Source organism: Mus caroli, unplaced genomic scaffold (assembly GCF_978045245.1).
Source record: "Mus caroli unplaced genomic scaffold, Mus_caroli_1 scaffold_6, whole genome shotgun sequence".
Classification (NCBI taxonomy): Eukaryota; Metazoa; Chordata; class Mammalia; order Rodentia; family Muridae; genus Mus; species Mus caroli.
Window position 1 is genome coordinate 38,975,001 of NW_028227261.1, and position 20,808 is coordinate 38,995,808.

The following is a 20,808-nucleotide window of genomic DNA, read 5'->3' on the forward strand; positions in this document are numbered from 1 at the left end:
AAAGGTGGCCTGTCCTCTGACACACTCTCAGACCCTAATTTTGGCAGACAAAGCTGAATGGCTTCACTGGGGCCTCGGTGCCTTTTGAAAAGGCCTGTAAGGAACGCAGATCTGAGTAGCACCCAGGCCTGGTAGATGAGCACCATTGGTGGGGAGGACTGTCCCGTGAATCGTGGGGAGGACTGTCCCGTGAATCCAGTTCAGCTCAGAAAATGTTGCCCTTCAGTTCCTCAAAGGAGGCTGTAGGGCACAGCACCAGGAATTAGGGAGGGGGACGAGGGGGACTCATTCCCAGAGCACCCAGCGCAAACTGGCAAGCTAAAGGCATCTGCATTCATTAACTCACTCATTCATTCATTCACTCATTCATTCACCAAATATCAAGACTTACAAATTCCCTACTATGTGCCAGGCAATGTCAACTCAGTTGGAAACAATACAGAGTTAGAAAGCATTAGTGAACTGAGAGCACATTATCAACAAGCATGGCGGCACACACCTTTAATCCCAGCACTTGGGAGACAGAGCAAGAAGATTGCTTTGAGTCTGAGGTCAGCGCCTGGTCTACAAAGCAGATAGCAGGACAGCCAATGCTATTACACACCCAGAAACCCTGTCTTGAAAACCCAAAACAAACAAAAAGCACACATTGTCCTATATACAACTATAGCATGATCACAAAATGGAGTTTCTCAAAGCCCCAAAGGTACATGAGTCCAAACAGAGACTGCAGGGTGAGGTCCAGGCAAGGCTGGCTGGTGAAGGGACGTGGAGGCACACTGTGCGCTGGAAGATGGTGGCGCCAGCTTTGGTATGCCTTCTGCAACACACCCCCTATAGAATCTGACATCACCACCTCTAGGGATCTTGGGGCAGGTGTATGTATACCACAGGGCCAAGGGACCATGTTTTGAAGGGCATGGGGCCTGCTTGGGGTGATTTATCTGCACCCAAACGAGTATCAGCCACATAGGGCTCCTATCTGTTGGCCCTACAATAACACTTTTATTCTGTTCTGGGCTTGTTTACTTAGGAGCACAATGCAGGCCTGTAGCAGCTCTGGAGTCTAATGGTCGGGTCACAGGACAGTAGTTCCCGTTGTAAAGGGACAACTGAGGGTCCAGGACAAGGAAAGGGCGAGGCCCCCGAAAGACACTCATCTCTCCAAAACTAAGTTCAAAGCCTCTCTTCTGATCCAGGACCACAAGGAACAGACTCCTGGCCTCTCCAACTAAGTCCTGCAGGACTACATTTGAATCCCTGAATTCTGCTCTGATGGGTGGGGGGTGGGCGCGTGTAAAGTCCCCAGCCATGTGTCATAGGCTCCTCCAGTCCTCAAAAGTCAGGGTTTAGCTGGCAAGACCAATACCACTGAGCCTGTACATCAGTGAGCCGTGTGCTAACTGATTCAACAGAGCACGCAATGAGGGAAGCTGACGCCCCAGGATAGGAGCCTGACCGGGGCCTGTCACTAGGCACTGACAAGAAGTTCTTGATGAAATTAGGGCTGTCTGAAGACAGGGTCTCCTTCTCTTGCTCATCCCAATAGCACGGTGGTACCGATGTGAGAAGCCTCACTCATCATGGGCCCCTGGTCTCCATTCTGGGTTCATCTTAAGTAGCTAGATGGTCTAAGTTCTCAGTCGACAGAGGAAGCCCACCTTTCTATGGGGGCTTCTTGAGTGCTTCAAATCTGTTCTTTGTCTAACTCTCCTCTGGAGAGCCTTCCATGTCCCAGCGAATCAATCCAGGAAAGGGCTCACTCCCTCTCACTCCCCTACGTGCGTGTGGCGGGGGGGGTGGGGGGAGGGACGGGACATGTGCGTCCTCACAACTGCTCAGCAAACACCTTACCACAGGGTTAGCCCAGCTCCATATTTTCAATGCTGTATAATTTCTTTCCCTCCTTGAATCATCTTTCCTATTTTAAGACCCTCCCTTTTTTCTTGACCTTCTTCGTCACTAATATTAACCATTCCTTTGGCTCTGGAATGCCTGCGAAAGAAGCCCTTTGTGCTCATGGTTTGACCCAGACTGTCTGCCTGGCTACTGCCTAAGTACTTGCATGGGCTGAGTTCCAGTCTTGCCCTGCCCACTGTATGTCACCCTGGCTGCCCCTCGATGCCCTTCCCCTCTCCCACCTGCTCACTCTTTAGTGGGGAATGTGACAGCTGAGGTGGGATTCCCCTTGTGATCTGGCACACAAGTTCCTCTGACTCTGTCTGTACCTTGCCACCCCTCCTGGCAGCTCTCTGAAAGTCCACTGCCTGGAAGAGCACGGCCTGTGTAGGCGGTTCTTCAGGAAAGGGGTACTTTACCAGGTACTTAAGCTCCCTCAGGCTGGGCACAATGGACTGAGAGTTTTCGTCCCACAACTGAGTGGGGAAGCCTGACTGCCCCGTACATGCACACACACACATGAATGCACTCCTCTGTGGATACACTCTCAGAGCCAGCCATGGAGGCTGAGGTATTCATCCTCACACCAGGGCTGTGGTCTCTATTAGGTAAACAAGCCCACTGTCTGCACCTGGCTGTCTGAGCGGAGTCCAATCGCTCATGGGAGTCCTTTACACAGACCTCTGCCCGGCTTATTTGCTGGAAGAGCTTGTTGGCATCAGGATCTTCCACTCTGCTCCAGGCTTGGCCAAGAGAGGAAGTGTAAGATTAGGACCTAGAAAGTCTAGAACCTGCTCCCTAGAAGCCTTGGGGCTTCTCTTCTACCATGGGTATCTCAGTGCCCCTTATTTCAAGAACCCGAGGACAGACTACTGTAGGCCTGGTAGGCTTAGCCCCGGCAGCCTCCTCAGGTCTCCCAATGTTCCATGGCTCTACCTCCAGCTATTCCTTTACAACAGAACAACAACAACAGAACAACAACACCTTTTAAATATTTAATACTAAGAGAGAGAAAGAGTAGGTGTGTGGTGTGTGCGTGTGTAGGTGTGTGTGTGTGTGCAGGTGTGTGTGTGTGTGTAGGTGTGTGGTGTGTGTGTAGGTGTGTGGTGTGTGTAGGTGTGTGGTGTGTGTGTATGTAGGTGTGTGTGTGTGTAGGTGTGTGTGTGTGCAGGTGTGTGTGCGTGTGTGTAGGTGTGTGGTGTGTGTAGGTGTGTGGTGTGTGTGTAGGTGTGTGGTGTGTGTGTATGTGTGTGTGTAGGTGTGTGTAGGTGTGTGTGTGTGTGTGTGTGTGTAGATGTGTGTGTGTAGGTGTGTGGTGTGTGTGTGTAGGTGTGTGTGTGTAGGTGTGTGTGTAGGTGTGTAGGTGTGTGTGTGTGTGTGTGTGTAGGTGTATTGTGTGCCCCAGTGTGCACATAAAGATCAGAGAACTCCTCAGGAACTGGTTCTCTTCTTCCATTTTGGGATCCTGGGATCAAAGTCAAGTCGTGAGTCTTGTGAATTATTATGCACTGAGCGATCTCATAGCCTCAGACTCAACTATCTCTGAATGTCTCTCCACCTCCACCTCCCATTAGTGCCCACCAGCCTTGTAGATTGCTCCCCCTCCCCAAACTTTCACTCTGTAGCCTCAAACTCACAGTGAACCTGCCTTGGCCTCCTGAATGTTAAGGTTACAGGTGTGAGCCACTACATCTGGCCTTAAAACAAACAAACAAACAAACAAGTGTTATGTGAAAACGCAGAGAAGCATCAAGGGAGAGCAAGCAGGCCCAGCTCTGAGGTAACGCCAGCCAATATGAGGCAGGAGCCCCTCACTTCTTCCTCACATGGACTCAGAAGCCCAGCCCCAGAACCTGGGCTATGCCTCTGCTCTGCCTGGGGACTCCCCCCCTCCTAGGTCAGCATTCAGTGGATATTTTTGTGAATTGTGAACTCCCTCTGCCCGCCCTCTGTGGATACGGAAGAACTCTGGAGCTGCCCTGACAGGCCGGCTCCTCTGGGACCCAGCAGTCTTCTTGTTCGGGACTCTCTGGCCCCAGGGTTTGCTCATGGGATGAAGTCTGTCCAAGACAAACTCAACGGAGGAGAGCAGGCAAGACCTCACAACCCAGACTGACTTGGAACCAAGTCAGATCACAGGCAACTTGCTCAGAGCCCCAGTGGGGAAAGGAGGCAGGGCAGCTATTATAGTCAGTGCTGCCTCAGAAGACCCTAAAGTAGCCCAAGGCAATCCCCTGCTCCTGTTCTCCCATGTGCCTCCTGCTGGCATCAGGGCACACAGCGGCTCGCAGGCAGCACATGTGCAATAGCAGGCTTTCATCCTTCACCTGCAGGACATCAAGTGGGACCAAGACTCTCAGTCACAGACCTCATCTCTGGCCTCTGGTGAGAGGGGAAAACCCAGCTGTGAAGCTGTGAGACGGCCAGAGGCTGGGGTGGGGTGGGGTGGAGGGGTGGGGGAGGAACAGAAGTGATAAAAAAAAAAAAACCTGTCCCATCCTGAGTGTATTCTACTTCAAAGAATGCTCAGGACAATGCCAGGCCCCTCCCAGGACCCCTTTTAGGCGCCTGCAGAGTCCAGGCCCGAATATGGCAGCTAAGAGAGGCAGGGATATACCTGGTACTGGCTCATTACAGAGCCCTGATTGACAGAGAGTGACCTGCCAATTCTGCAGGCAGCTGACAGAAGACCAGCAACCTAAGCATGCCAGGCTCTGTTCCAGGTCCTGGAGAGAGTGATGGAGGCTGCTGGGTAGGCCCTGCTATGCCCTCACCTTCCTTCCTGGAGAAGCCTGGCAGCCTGGAAGACTGCGCAGAGGCAGCTGTGGGCAGCCTCTGCCTCATCAGTTGGCAGCAGGATGGTACTCTGGGAAGTGGCCCTGGTTCCTTGGCTCTAGGCAGTCCTGAAGTTTGAGAGCAGCCTACATAATGATTCCCCAAAGCCAGCCCACATGGCCTCGGAGGACATTCCTTTTCTTGCCTTTAGAAGGTCAAGTCAGGATGTCCTCCAGGGGAGAAGGGCAGCCTTCCCAGCCCCCTCACCCTCACCCTCACCACCGTTAGCTGTACTGTTGTCTCTCATCTTTCCTTAAGTCTCAGCTTCCAAGGCTGGGGATATATAGCTCCCACCCCATGCGGGTGCTTGCCCTGGACATTGGCAAATTCTCCAAAGGGTCTCTCTCCTTCCAGCAGAGATTTCTGCCTGTCCCCTTCCCCCCAGCTCTCACCACTGAGCCCATGTACCACACTCCCTGTCCCCCCACACCCTCTCTCCCATAGGAGTAACTGCCGTGGCTCAGACAATGAGGCTGTATTGATTAGTACAATTCCTGGGCACCTCCGGCCCGTCTCCCCGGGAGCTGGGACAATGTAGCTTTGATACTCGGGGCAGATTCTCAGCAGGTCTTTGGGCTGGGGGAGCCCTAACACCCCCACTCGCCTCCTCTCACCCCCACCACACAACTAACTCTTCCTGCACTCCTTTGCAGTTCCAGCTTTCTGGGTCACTTTGGCTGGTGTCTGTCTCACTCACTGGCTGTGCCTGCCCCTCCTGGCACAGACCACTTAGTCCCTTGCCCCACCACCAACCTAGCCACCAAGCCTGCCTAGTACCAGGGAGGGGGCCTTGACCTTCTGGAAGGTGACTGACCTGTTCTGGGGAAGGGGTGGCCACAGGTCCTTGAGCCGAAGCCATCCCGGGACGAGCACTCGAGGCACGCGTGTCTCCACCGATCATTCACACCTCTGCCAGCTCCAGCACGACACTGACGACACATCCCCTGCCTCTCCCACTGCCGGGCTGGGCAGCGGCAATTACTTTCACCTCATCTCCTCCCCAAGCTCAGCCTACCCCCTCCCTGACCCTCCCCCTCTGGCCAGTCCTGATGCAGCCCAGCGAGGGTGCTCCGGAGCTGGAGAACGAGGCATGGGCTGATGTGGTGTTCCCTTGTTTTCAGCAAGTAACTAGAAACACACACACACACACACACACACACACACACACACACAGGAGTGGATGTTCACAGTCAGCTATTGGATGTATCACAGGGCTCCCAATGGAGAAGCTAGAGAAAGTACCCAAGGAGCTAAAGGGATCTGCAACCCTATTGTTGGAACAACATGATGTACTAACCAGAACCCCGGAGCTCTTGTCTCTAGCTGCATATGTATCGAAAGATGGCCTAGTCGGCCATCAATGGAAAGAGAGGCCCATTGGACTTGCAAACTTTATATGCCCCAATATAGGGGAATGCCAGGGCCAAAAGAATGGGAATGGGTGGGTAGGGAAGTGGGGGGCGCTATGGGGGACTTTTGGGATAGCATTGGAAATGTAACTGAGGAAAATATGTAATAAAAATATTAAAAATTAAAAAAAATAAAAAAAAATAAAAAGAAAGTGAAAGTATTTTGGAAATTAAAAAAAAAAAAAAAAAAGAAACACACACACACACACACACGCATGCAGAATGAGCATAGGACAGGACAGTGGAATGGCTTATCCCTTCAAAGAGCTGTCCTCTAGGGCTGAGCCTGCAGGCTGGGTATCAGTGGGTTCCTAGAAGGGCAGGTGGCTACAGAAGAGTGTTGGGCTTGCTTTGTTCCCTATAGGATCTGCTGATGGTGCTGGCACAGGAAGGCGGAGGGCGCAGTCCACGGCAAACAGTATTTAGAATAAATGAGTGGTGAAGACTAGGATATTCGGGGTCCCATGACTAGGACATGCAGGGTCCCATGGCTGCACCTGTTTCTGGTGAACCAAGGATTTTCCCCAATGAACCAAGATGATGGGGTATCTTCATAGAAGACTGTGATGAGGGCCTAGTGACTGTGCCATTATCTTAACAAAAACAGCAATGACTTAGACAATGGTCATTACAAGGTCCAGACCAAGGGAGGCAGGTGTGGAATAAGGACCTGTGGAGTTTTGAGCTGCACTGCCGGGCATCTGAAGAGTAGGCTGGGTAATTCCAGCAATGTCTCATGACTACAGAGGATGTTAGCCACACCTGACCTGTGTGCCAGGTTCTGGGTTAGAAAATACCTACTGTGTGCCATATCCAGTTCTAAGAGAGTGCTGTGTGTCAGCCTCCATCATGTAACCCATGTGATTGGTCCTCCTCTGAGGCCATACGCATTGGTCAGTTCCTCCCTGGTCCCCAGACACCATAAGCCAGAGACTTGAGAAGATAGGCACACTGTTCTGGTTCTAAAAAGGTACACATCCCTCTGGAGATTGCTAGGACTTCAAAGGCCTGGCACACAGTGGGGTCTTAGCAAATAGCTGACAAATAGACACATGAATGAATTCTGGCGTAAGCACAGCTCTCCTGGGAACCTGTAAGCGTGACCTCACGGGGGAATGTTGCTTAGGGGGAAAAAAAGTCATAATGGCATAGGGTCTGGGACTGGAGAGATTGCTCAGTGGTTAGAGTACATACTGCTCTTAGAGAAGACCCAACTTTGGGTCCCAACACTCACATCAGGTGTCTCACAGGAGCTGACACCCTCTTCTGGCCTCCACAGACTCCTGCACTTATGTGCACATATTCCCGACCCCAGCAGACACATGATTTTAAAGAAGTAAAACAAATCTTAAAAAAAAAAAAAAAAAAAAAAAGCACAGGTTTAAAAATCAGGTAGGCTAGCTATGTGGGGGTGAAGCACACTTTTGATTCCAATACGGAGGCAGGGGTAGGTTGATCTCTATGTTCAAAGCATGCCTGGCTTACAAAACAAGTTCCAGGACATCAAAGGCTGAGGAATCCTATCTCAAAAACCAAACCAACCAAACAGGCAAAACAAATAATGAGGCAGACCTAGGTTCAAACCCCAGATGTCCAGTCTCTCATGACATATAACCCGAGGAAGCTTGCTCAACTGTCTGCTTTCAGTTTCTGCCTAAGCTAGGATGATGTGTACCCATTACTGAAGCCAGTGAGCATTGGTAATCATATTTAGATGGCATCTATCAGGTGCTTACTATGAGCCAGCCTCTGCCTAGACACTCCATACCTACTAACACTGGCCTCTAAAGGAGTCCTGTGAGTTCAGAACACTCTGCCCTCCAGTTTGTGGGGACCTTGCATAAGTAAGTCTCCTGAGTGGCTTCAGACCCCACTGACACAGCTGCTCGCTGGGTCTGTGTCATGGAGTAAGACCCCTAGACGCGCCCTGGCTTCCTGCAGGCACGGACTGAAGGCCAAGGCCTTGGCTGGGCCACTGGCTCCAGGAAGGCCCACTCACCCATGATGCCCAAATGTCCACTTCCACCCAGGGTGGGCTCTGGGCTCTGGCTGCCCTGCACTGGGCTGAGTGCCCAGAACAGGCAGCCCTGGCTGGATGGCTTTCCCTGGCTCTGGCCATGGGGACAGAAGGCAGCAGCCCAGCTGGGCCCTGGCCGTAATGAGGCCTCATTAGTGGAATCCAGCTGCTCCATCCCCACTTAAGGAAGCCGACTCCCCCAGCCCCAGCCTGTGACTTTTCTTAATAAGAGTGGGCACGTTTCCAGAGGGGCAAGGAGTCTAGGGACCTTGTTGTCCTCTATGGCTCTAGAGAGAAGGTCCTGCTGAGCTGGGACTAAGGCATGTGGGGTGTGGGGAAGGCTAGCAAAAGCTGTATGAGAGAAGAGGTTGTAGAGCTGAGAAGACGGGCTACAGGGACGATGAAGGGAGCGGGGAGGGACCAAAGACTAGAGAAATCCAGAAGCCAGGTCCCTTTCCCTTTGGACCGTGATAGTCCAGTTTGCACGGAGAGCCTTTACACGTCAGGACCTCTGGGAGACTGTTGCCTAGTCTGTTTTGGCTAGAAGGTCACTTCCCTATTGCATGTGTAGTTTCTGAGCTAAGAGAATTTCTGCATGTGTCAGTCCCTAGGCTAGGAAAGCAGGTACTATGTGCTGCAGCCTGTGTCAGCAGAGCGCCCACTGAGGGCTAAGCATAAGATTGAAAGAAATACACTGTGATCCAGGTGTGTACTGAGAAAAAAAAATCTCACTGTGTGCAATCTCTGGGTTAGGAAAGTACTCGCTGTACTCTAGGACCTGCAATAGCAGAATATCTGTTTGCCAAGACCAAGGCCTGAAGAATGCATATATGCCGGATGTGTACTAGGAAAGCACCCACTGTGTGCTCCCCTGGTTCTGTCAGAAAAGTGCCTACTATGTGCCATCCCCAATACTGAGAGTTCTGTGTGTCAGCTCATGTTGTGTGAGCTACTGTCTAGGGTCTTTCACTACATGAATAACTTGTGTGTACCAAATCCTGTTCTAGGAAAGGACCAGATGTGGTTGGATACCCACCGTGTACCCAGCACCATGCTCCATGAGTACCCACTGGGTAGTGAGCCCTGGGGTAAGGGGAACACCCAACATGTGCTAAGTCTATACTAGCTAGGCATTGACTACATGCTGAGACTTATACCCAACCCTGTCAGGCCCTTTACCAAGGGAGTGTCCGATGTGTGCTAAGCCCTCTTTGCTTGGTGATCTTCCATTGTGTGCCAAGCCTGTACTAGTTGAGCACTTGCTAAATGCCAAGGCTAGGCTTGGTGAGCCAGTACCCACTGTGTGCCAGGACCTGCATAGATGCTGCAGACGGGAGGTACCCAAATTCTCATGCCAAAATATAAGGGAACAGGTCAGGGTGGGGCAGTCTCGGGTGGCCTGTGGCACTTGCAGAGTCTTCTGGGAGTTAGAAACTCTGGCACGAAGGACCCTGGGGTCAGAGTGACTGGGAAGCTTCGCAGTGTCAGAGTCAATTGGTGTGTTTAAAGACATGGGGAAAAGTAAGGCTCACCTGACCAAGATGGCTGACATGGAAACTTAGCGTGAGATGGTGAGGCTAACACTGGGGTGGTCGGGGTACTTGTGTGGCCCGTTTTAGGCTGTCCTCCTCTATCTCCTGTCCTTGGAGACATAGTCCTGCCCCACACGTGTACAGAGGCTCTAGGTCTACATGCAACGACTGCCTCATCTACCCCCTGTGGCCCCAAGCGTCCCAGCTGCTCCCCTGCTTCGAGGCACCCTGGCCAGCTGGGTTCTCTTGCGGTCCCATCCTAGCAGCCACTGAGCCGTGAGGAAGGCAGCTGAGCTGGCCTGGCAGAGACCATCTGGGCTGAAAGTGGGGGGAGGGACACGTGCAACAGTCATGTGGACCCGGGCACGTGTTGGCAAGTGACTTGCTTCTTCTTGGGACACCTGCTCCAGAGGCCAGGCAGAAGTACCAGGGATATCACAGAAGAGCCCTGAGAGGTTCACCTCCTCACACTCAGACTTGGGGCAAAGGATAAGAGAAACAAGGGCTCCACAGTAGGATGTTGGCTGTCAACTCTCTACAAAACAGGGCACAAGCAGAATGAGACTTCCAGAGAGAACCAGAAAGATCCGAGGGCCATCAGCTTACGTGCACATCCCTCGACACCCTCCTTCGACCTCCCCTGGCATCCCAAGAAACAGCCTATTGGGAAGGAACTCCCTCTGCACATCCCCTTGGCCTTAGGAAAACACCAAGAGGTACTAACTTAGCTCTCGGGTTAGAGAGAAGAATGGGGATTGGCAGGGATGGCTGCCCAGTATACCTCTGAGGCTGTATCCTAGAGACAAACACCGAACGAACGAGGCAGCATCTGTTCCAAACAGACCCAAGAATAGAGTAGCCCAAGGTCATGAGCAGATCTGAACGGAGGCAGGAATAAATGCATCTACAGGGGGTGCCCATGGGACAGATGCTATGAGCCTCAAAGGCAGCAATGGGCAGAAGCCAAAGGGCAGAGGGCCCTGAAGAAAGCAAGCCTCAGCTATCTTTAGGCTATCCTAGTGCTGGGAATGGTAGTCCCAAGGCAGCATTCCCTCCCACAGACAGACTGGCCCGGCTAGCCAGCAGAGGACAGGGTCCCCGGAAGCTCATCCAGGGCAGGGATTGTAGGACCTCATGATTCATGCTTCTCTGTCCTGCCCACGCACCCTAACTCCTACCCCCATTTCTCCTGTCTGTCTAGCCTTTCCAGGGTCATGCCGGAGAAAAAAAGTGCAGCCATGGAATGTTCATGTTCAGAGGGTTTCACTTGGCTCAGAATCTCCATGGAAGGAGGAGGCAGAGCCATACCCTCTCACTTGGGCCTACAACAATCTAAGACTTCTCAGAGGAAAAGGTCGGATCCTCTTTGGGTCTTAAGACAGAATCCACGCTACCGAGTGTGCAGGTGGGGTGGTTCCCCATCTGTGTATGTCCTGAGATCCTAATTTCAGACTGGCCCAGGTACACTTCCAACAGGGGGTGGGCTGGGTCACTTTAGAGCAGACTTGAGGGGCTGGGTCAAGGGCTGGTAGCTAAAGGCTTTGAACAGAGCTAGAGAAAGGATTTGAACCTCTCTCAATCTGTTTCCCCAGACCAGAGCTCTCGAATCACAGAAATCTTTGGTGAGAGACAGAACTCATTTGGAGAGGGCTCAGTAGAGACCTCAAGCCAAGCAGCCTTTAACTGAATATAGAAGTCAGTAGAAGGCACAGATAGGGTGGGGGCTGCTAAGGGGGGGGGGGCTGTCACTGGCTTCCACCTCAATAATTGCCCATTTTGGCTTCTCCTTGAAATAAGATCCAAAGGGGGAAACATACAACCTAGCATTCGAGAACAGGATCTGCAACTTTCTTCTAGCTCCTGCACCCCGTCCCACTTGGCCCATCTACCAGGGACTCTCACTTCTTCCTCCAGAACTCGACCCAGGGCCAAACACAGCTGTGCATCTTTATCTGTTCAGGGGTTCAGTTCAGAGCAGCCGTGAGGGACTGAGACAGAGACTAGTGAGGTTCTGAACAGGGCTGGAGAAAGAATCAGAACCTCTCTTTACTCCTAGCCTTTGGGAGGCAGAAGCAGACAGCTCTCATCCACACAGGGAGTCTAGGACACCGGAGCTGTACAGCGAGACTCTATCTCAAAAAGTGGGGGTGTGGAGGGACTTAACCCTCTTTTGAGCTCCAAGGTTAAGAGCAAAGGAAGGGCTGTGGCAGGAGACGTAGAGGAATGGAATTACCTGAGAAACCTTGGAAGGCATCTGTTAGTTCCTGCAGTGTGAAGGCCGCAGACAAGTGGGGGGAAACTGAACAGGGTCTGAGCATGCCCAGCCTTGGGTGGGCATGGAGCACAATCACGAGTGTTCTACTGTCCTTTTAGCAGGACAGCCTGTGTCCACTTGAGAGTACCTCTTATGATCAGGATGGGATAAAAGGCCTCAGCTCCTTGGCAGGCCTTTGCTGGGTCTGTGGTAGAACCTGCCTAGTTGCAGGCTTGGAGCCCAGTGCTATCTAACCTGCTGAGTAAGGGGCTGCTTGCCCGGGCTTGGGGCAGCCCTGGCACTTGGGAGCCCTGGTAGTGCCAATCCTGGCCCTGTAGAATCTCTTAGGCCCCCATGTCAAGGCAAATAGTTGGTAGGAGGTCTCCCAGGCAGTGTTTATAGTAGCCCCTCCTCCCTAAAGTCTGGACCCTGTACTCACCAACATCCCTTTGGCACCTTTTCCTACCATGGTGGCAGTGGGTTGGGGGATCTGGAGACCTGGACCACACTTGCAGACTCTTGCGTTCAGTGCCTTTCAGACAACAGGCCTCAAGAGCTGTGGAGAAAACAGAGTAAGGTAAGGTCCTTGACCAGGCAGGCCCTCTGGGCTCTCCAGAACAAGTACTATGTAAGAGGTTCTGTTTTGTTTTAGGGGGAGGAGATAAGTAGGTCTGAGAGGGATTACCACGACTAAGAAGTTTATTAGAAAAATTACTGGGCTGGTGAGATGGCTCAGTGTGTAAGAGCAGTGACTGATCTTCCAAAGGTCCTGAGTTCAAATCCCAGCAACCACATGGTGGCTCACAACACCTATAATAAGATCTGATGCCCTCTTCCGGCGCTCCTGAAGACAGCTACAATGTACTTTATAATAATAAATAAATTTTATTAAAAAAAAAAAGAAAAATTACTAAGCTGGGCGTGGTGGCGCACACCTTTAACCCCAGCACCCTGGAGGCAGAGGCAGGCGGATCTCTGTGAGTTCGAGGTCAGCCTGGTCTACAGAGTGAGTTCCAGGACTGCCATGGCTACATAGAGAAGCCCTTGGAGGGGACAAAACAGAAATAGACAATAGAAAAGTTACTAATGCCACAGGCAGACACACAGAAAGGCATGGGGCAGAGCCTCTGATGATAATTCAGGTCCCAGCATCAGAGACAGGCAGAATGGCAGGGTCTCTGAAGAGAGCTGCATGGCAGAAGTGGGAGTCTCTTCTTACACCTTTCTGAGGATGGGATGGTTTCACAACCCAAGCCATTCCCAGGCAGGAGGCAGGCAATGGGGGCTGGAGTATGATACAGCACCAATATCCAGAGTGGATGTCCCAGGTAAGCTGGCCCCAGGATGCCTGTTAGCTAGGGATTCACAGTATCCCAGCATAAGCCTGTGGGTCTCCGTGAGACAAGGCCTCTGCAGACATTGTGGTCTGAACAGAGTTGGACTCTGATACAGAGCCCACACCACCAGCTAGAAGAACCTAACATCCCTCTCTCAGTACCCATTCCCTCTGTCTGCCAGGCCATTCCTGATACAACTCCCTTCTGAATGACCCTGGGGTTCAGCCCTTTCCTCGTTGCCTTCTCAGCTCCCCCACCCCCCAGATCCCTTATTCTCCAGGCTTTCTGTCCCAATGGGCAAAGGTCTATTTTTGACTCTCCAGATGCCCAATCCTATAAAAGATAAAAAAAAATGAACAGAGGACTGGGATGGGGTCCAAGTCCTTCATCATCTGTGTGAGTGGTTGCAACCTTTCCCCAGGAAGAGGGGGGGGGCATTCAGCTTGGATCAGTGGCACTCCCTCCCCAGTCAGGCAAGCCCGATGCCCGCCTCCAACCCTAGTGTCACTCAGCTTGGGCTCCAGGGTGGCTGGACTTTTGGCAGTGTCACTAGTCATACAGGACACACCAGATGTAGTCACACCTCCTGCTTTTACAACACGGTCCCTCCAATGGTACTTTGCAAGTGAAACTTTACAAGTCCTTTACTGCTGGGCCTGAATGCCGGCTCCTCTCCGTGGCCCTCCCGACACACTTCTCCAGCAGACCGAGCATGCGTCTTCTTCCTTTCTGGTTTGTACAAATCTTTACTAGGTCCTTATCATCTCATGTTACATACATTTGGTCAGAAGCCTATCAGCCCTGAGTCAGTGGTTACCTGAGGGCTTAGAACTGAGTTTCCTTTATTCTTCTGGGCCTAGGTCCTGGCACAGTGGTCAGCTAGCAAGGACGGGCTGAGCTAAACTGAAGGGGACCTGGTGAGTCCAGAGGTCTTGGAGTGAGGGTCTTGCCAACCTGGGATTGTATAGGAAGCATCTAAGAGCCATGCGGTGAACAAGTGAGCTGGAGAGGAGGAAGGGAGGATGGGAAGAGCGAGACACATGGCGAAGCTCACACCATCAATGCCAAGTGTGGACAGACTAGGTCTCGAAAGGGATCAACCTTAGGAAGACTTAAAGAGCCCGGTCACTTGCTTACCAATAGCCACCTGTTAAGGGCCACCTCTCACCCACAGGAAGTCATAGAAGTCCAGAGGAAAGGTAGGCCACTGTTTACTTATACAAATCAGCTCTTGACTCATGAGCTTCTTTGTCCTGGCTTGAGTTCCTCTTCTCTGGGCAGGGATAAGGGATAAGTAGGCAGCCAGTGCCTAGGGCTGGACTCTCTCTCAAAGGTGTTCACTTAAAGAAGTCAATGCTCCTGGCTTTGGTCTTTTGGTGACAGTCACAAGAGGGCTGTACCCCTCAAAAGGCAATCATGCCTTTGTCCTGCTCAATCAGTCAACCCTTTGCCAAGTCGACCTGACTTTCCCAATGCTGCTGCCTCTTTTTCTGCCAAGGACCAATAATGACAAAGACGATAGCAGCTGTGGTGGGCAATATTGTTATGGGCCATCTCCTGGGCTGGAAGTCAAGTCCTCTGGGCATCCCCGTAAACGGAGAATGGTCTCGGTCGGTCTGCATCCACAGTTGTCTCCCGGGGCTACTCTGGCACTTCTCTTGAGGTTTAGAGTTGAAGAGACCCAGAGAGGCCAACACCTAGCCTGGAAGGCTTGAGCAAAGTTACACCAGACACTGTGGATCACACCCAGGCAGTCCCTGCCCTCGGGTGGCTTGTGCACCAGCAGGGATCAGAGAGATGACCTCATCTGCACCAGAAGGATGAGAGGGTATGAGGCCTTGCTGCTTCTCCTGCCTTTACCATTTCCAGGGAATGGCCCCATCCATCTGCACATCTGGATGTTCAGAAGGCATCAGTGGAGAACTAGAGGTCAGAGGCTGTGCTTGGGGCCCTGGGTTGGAGCCATAGCAGTGGGGGGCAGGGGGGAGGGGACGCACCCATCAAATGCCTACATTACACCAGGCATATCTCACCAGGTGCTGAAGAGCTGGAACACTCCGATCCCAGACCTGTTCCAACCCAGACATGGCATAACACCGACCAGCAGCAGCAGGTCATAGTCACTGCAGAGTATAATGAAGACGGCAGGTCTGCGATTTGATAGGTCTGGGCTGGATTTTGGCCTCAGGTACTCACTAGGTATGGCGTTTTCTGACCTCTTTGACTCTGACTTTTCTCAGTCTGGAGAATGTAGCTGAGAATTCCCTTAAAACTGGGGCGGGGAGTGTAGAGTTGTCTCTGCCTAGTTTCTGTGTCTATTACAAGTTCTCCATATTTTCCTCCCTTTCCAACCATTCATCTTCTTCAAACCCTGAAGTTTCAGTCCCCTTCTAGGGTTTTGCATAGCCTGAGCTGCTTAGCTGGGGCAGAGGTGGGCATTCTAAGGCTCCCTACAGCTACATTCATTTGTTCACATATGGTAACTGCAGGTCTGCTCTGGGCAGACCTGTGCTAGGCACCAAGGACACAAAGGTGTCTCTACCTTCCTGCATTCCAGGAAAGACAGCAGGGAGTCAAGCTAAGTAATCCCCGTGTGGATAAACAGTTTGTTGGAGGGACTCTCTGTGTGAACTCCATAGCAGGTGAGGCTTCTCTGGGCAAAAGGACAACTGGCAGTGGGCAGGAAGCAGAGAGGGCAGAGGTGACTGCAGAAAATGAAACTGGCAAAGTTCTGGTAGCCCAAGAGGAAGGCAAAACAGACAAGCAGAACAAGAACCTTCTGGGTCTGGATGTCCATCTTAGTCCTGACGCCGCCACCGGTGGCTATTAAAGGCTTTCAGGCAGAACAGCTGGGAGGAGAGTGGATTGCTGGAAGGGGCATTCTGAAAGCACAGTTCCTTGGGTGTGGTAGTGCTTGTCTATAGTCTCAGATACTCAAGAAGCTAAGAAGGTAGGGTCCTCTGCGCCCACAAGTATGAGACTAGCTTGGGCAACATAGAAAGACCCTGTCTCGAAACAAACAAACAAACAAAAAAGGGAACAGCCAGGTGTGGTGGTGCATGCCTTTAATCCCAGCACTTAGAGACAGGTAGATGTGGATCTTTGAGTTCGAGGTCAGCCTGGCCTACAGCGTGAGTTCCAGGACACCCAGGGTTACACTGAGAAACCCTGTCTCACAAACAAAATAAAACAAAACAAATCAAACCAACCAAAAAAAAAAAAAAACCCATATGGGAGGGGGAGGAGAGAGAGATGGGTCAGTGGTTAAGAGCACTGGCTAGTCCGTCAAAGGATTGGAGTTTGCTTCTCACTTACAGGTGGCTCTCAACCATTTGTAACTCCAGTTCCAGGGATCTGGTGATCTGATGCCTTCTTCGTGGGCCCTGCGCACGCGCGCACACACGCACGCACACACATACACACACACACACACACACACACACACACACACACACACAGTTAAATATCAGAAAGGGAATATGCATCCGTGTAGATAAAATGGCAGGGAAACACTGAAGCAGTTGTGGAAGAAAACCATCAATGAGGACCCCGGGATGAGCTCTGACAGAGAGGAAGGGGGTTGATGACGGCAAAAGGAAAGGGGACACGATAAGAGAGATTGAGACAGTAATGAGATGGAACTCGGTGATGAAGTGACTTCCTGCGGGTGGTGAGAGAAAACGAAGGGTCTCTGCCTACTGTTGGTGCAATGAGAGGAAGCTGGTAGCAGCCCCAGGGATAAGATGCTGCAGGTTTAAAGATAGGAGAGGAGGTCTGATGTGGACAGACAGGCTTTGGGCTGAGTGTGAGCCCCCAAGACCGATGCTGGGAGGAGGGTCACAAAATGGGATTGTCAAATTACCCACACACACACACATCTCCAAAGAGGGAAGGCATTGCTTTGGTTGTGGTTCCAAAGGCTGGAGTACGGAGTGTAGAACTGGTCTTCTGGCTCCCTCATGAAGGTGCCCACGGTGAAGCTCCTGATTTCTTGGTGAGCAGGAAGCAGCCAGGTGGACCAACTTATAAACATATATTTATCTGTATTCTTAATTATGTGTGTACAGGGAAAGGGAGCAGATCTGCTAGAGCTGGAGTTACAGGTGGTTATGAGCCCCACAACATGGTTGCTGGGAACCTGTGTGTCCCCTGCAAGGGCAGTATGCAGGCAGATTCTTTTTTAAGTTTTTTTTTTTTTTTTTTGGTTTTTATTTTTTTAAACTTTTAATTCTTTTTCGAGACAGGGTTTCTTTGTGTAGCCTTGACTGTTTGAGAGTTAGCTCTGCAGACCACTCTGGCTTAAACCGAGGAGATCTGCTTGCCTCTGCTTCCCAAGTACTGGGATTAAAGTCCTGAGTGCCACCACCACCCAGTTTTTAAATTTTTATTTATATGTATGTGTGTGAATGCATAATACAGGGGTGGAATCGAGGTTGGGAGAGTGCCAACAGAGGATATCACATTCCCTGAAGCTGAAGTTACAAGCAATTGTGAGCCTCCTGACACTGCTGCCAGGAACTACAGGCCCTGGCCGTCTGGAAGACCAGCCAGCCCCTTATGATTCCCTAACCACTGAGCAATCTTTCCAGCCCCTAGGTAAACCAATTTTAGGGGTCTATATGAACTAAGCCCTCATTAGTAACTGGAGGCAACAGGTCTCCAGTACTTCACAATTTGGAGGGAGGAAACACTGTCCCTATTCACTGTTAGGACAGTGTTGTATGCATAAAGTCTCCTGTCTGGGGCACCAAGCCAACTACTTGCTGCAATCTCAGAGGCTTCCTGCCTCCCCACCTTTGCTCGGGCAATAGTTCCCTCTGTAAGGGTCTCTGGTCCCCAGTTTTCACTGGTCAATATATTGCCTACCAATATCAAAACCAGACCCCATGCCATTATCTTCATGAAGCCTTCCTCCTCCTTCTGCAGTCGACCCTTCCATGGTACCCTTCAAGAATGCAATAAAAGCAAGATGCTGGCTTCTGTCCACACGAGGTCTGCCAGGGCAGAGGTGTGGTTCATCTCTATCCTGAGAACTATACTACTGTAGTCCCGCTGAACATAAGGAGGAAGGGAGCGTTTTCTCTGAAGTCTTTGAAACACTTGGGCATGCTCAATGTTCTCCGCTAGTCCCTAACCAATCCTATCGCCTACTCTCTAACCTTTTGCCTCTCACTCTGGAGATGTCTCTATCTTAGGTGTTCTTTTTGCCCATTCCTTGCCCTCTATCCCTTATATTTCTAACAGTCATAGCCTCAGACTTGCTTCAATTAAGAAATAGAACAGGAACCAGTCAGTGGTGGCACACATCTTTAGTCCCAGCTCTTGGGAAGCAGAGGCAGGCAGATCTCTGAATTCAAGGCCAGCCTGATGTATAGAGCAAGTTTCAGGATAGCCAGGGCTACGCAGAGAAACTCTGTCTCAAAATACAAAAGCAAAAAACAAGAAAAAAAAATTGAACAGGCTTTGTGAGGGAGCTGTCAAGAGTGCTAGGTGGGTACGCCGCTCCTTTAAGAGTGACTGGCGAGGGGCGTGGCCTAAGGAAAACAGACCCGAGAGGGGGTGCGGCCCCTTTAAGTAGCTGCCGGGCCGGGACTAGAAGGCCCGGGACGGGCTGGCAGTGTGGGGCGCGGTCACTTTTGGAGTCATGGCACCGCCCGGAGTGCCCACTTCCTCGAAACGAGACCGGTTCGCTTTAATCAGTGTGCAAGGTGTGTTGGGGGGCGGGCGTTACATCAGCCACCACGTGTGCGCCTCTCAGCTGGCGTGGAGGATGCCGCCCCGCCCCCCGCGGTGGAAAAGTACCGGGGTGCCGAGGTCCCCGCCCCCTTGCCCCGCCCCCGCCCGTCCTCGGCCCCTCCCGGGTCTGCGGGCAAGCCCCCTCCCGGCTCGCTGGCCTCAGCTCCGGCCCGTGTGTGGCTGCCTGCTGCGGGGTACAGGCTGGGGGCAGGCGCCCTGGAGCTGCGGGAAACCAGGCCTCACCTGTGGCCGGCCGCACTCGCTGCAAGCATGCCCAGAAGGAAGGCTAGAGTGAAGGCTCGAGTGGCAGGGCGTGGATTTCCCCCCCCCCCCAGAGTAGCAGTCCCCCCAAACCACTCTCCGCCCCGCAATCCCTTCTCAAAGCTGCAGCCACGCGAGCCGCGGACAAAAGAGAACCGGAGGACGCTGGGGTTCTTCCTCGCTGCTTCCCAGGAACCGCGGGCGCGCGGGAACCGGCACCCGGCGGGCGAGTGGGCGGGCAGATTAGGAAGGCCGCCGGCTGCGGCGCCCAGATAGGTAGCCAGCTCGGCTGGGAGAGGAGGTGGGGCGAGAGGCTGCACGCGGAGCACAGACCCCGCTGCCGGCTCCCGGCCGCGGCAGACCCACTGGCGCCCCAGAAAGACCGAAGACGCTCTTCGGTTCCGGCGCTGCGCGCACAGCCCCGTACCAGCCGCCTCCGACCGAGCCGGCGTCGGCACGCAGCGCACCCCCTCCATTCCGAAATCACCCTCCCTCCCGTCTGCTTTAGTTCCTTGGTGACAACGATGACACACAGACTCACGCACCTACCCAGACCTTCGCGGCGAGACAGACATCCCGGTGCGAGCACTCACACTCTTAGCCACAGATGCCCGCAAGCAAACGCTATCTCATCCACGCACCACACACACATCCAAACACATCCTGGGGCTCAGCCTCCCAGAGTCACAGAAACGCCCAGAACGACGGCTTGACAGACCTAGGCTCGGGCCGCAAAGTCCCCTTCCCCCAGCTCTCTTACCATACTGCTGCCCCCGGCCCAGGCGTGCTGGGTCCGCACCGCGGTGCGCCCAGGTGGCTTTCTTAAAGGGAAAGTTGCATCAGCCTCCCGAGGCTCTCTGCAGCCGCCAGTCCTCCCGCCCCGCCGCGTTGCCTGCCGCTCCTCCAGAGCTTGTTGTGTTTTGGTTTCGGGGAGGCGGGGGCTAAGAGTTTGGTGAAAGTTTGGAGAGTGAAGAAGGCTTGAGAAACCTAGCCAAGTCCCTCCCCTCCCTGAGCGGCTCCCCTGGCCGCCCTCCCCCGCCCTGGTCCCATCTCCTCCCTCCCGCGTGCCGACTACTCAGGCTCCTCCTACCAGGGAATAAGATTACAAGTGGCTCTAGTTTTCTGATGATTGATCCTCACGAACCCCTGGGAGTGGGGCTCGGCAAAGGAGTCCCCTTTTCCTTTGCCTCTCTGCCCTTCAGTTGGGACACTTGGAGGAAGCAGATGTCCTCCCCTTCGGGCTAGGCTTGGAACGAAGCCAAAAGGCCTGGGGCGCTTTGGGGGGCTGGGGCTGCAGTTAGCCCGCCAGGCCCCTGGCCTTCTGCGCCTGCGTTCCCCCTAGAGAGAAGTCAAGAGCAAATTCCGTTCCCTTTGCAGTAGCGCCGCTAGAGACTGTGGGCACAGCTGAGTAAAGCCTGGGGCCCACTCCTTGGAATTGCAAGGTTGGGGAGCCCTTTCTCCCCGAATTCTCCACCACTGATATGATCAGTCCTACCTGGTTAGTTGTACCACAGAGCCTGCCTACTTC

At 52.7% G+C, this 20,808-nt stretch overlaps 1 protein-coding gene across 2 annotated transcripts in view; it reads right to left on the reverse strand.

Moving 5' to 3' along the window:
* The window catches only part of Slc6a9 (solute carrier family 6 member 9), a 34,827-nt gene extending 14,562 nt beyond the window's left edge, over positions 1-20,265 (reverse strand). The window contains exons 1-2 of one of the 2 annotated variants that reach the window (XM_021160187.3): positions 20,041-20,265; positions 12,386-12,502 (exon numbers count right to left, since the gene is read on the reverse strand). In XM_021160187.3, the coding sequence (XP_021015846.1) occupies positions 12,386-12,415 (30 nt within the window). In that variant the 5' untranslated portion in view covers positions 12,416-12,502; positions 20,041-20,265. Of the gene's footprint in view, positions 1-5,548; positions 5,655-12,385; positions 12,503-20,040 lie in introns of those variants that run through there. The other variant, XM_029476616.2, reaches the window with a different exon arrangement.
* Between the last annotated feature and the right edge of the window lie 543 nt (positions 20,266-20,808).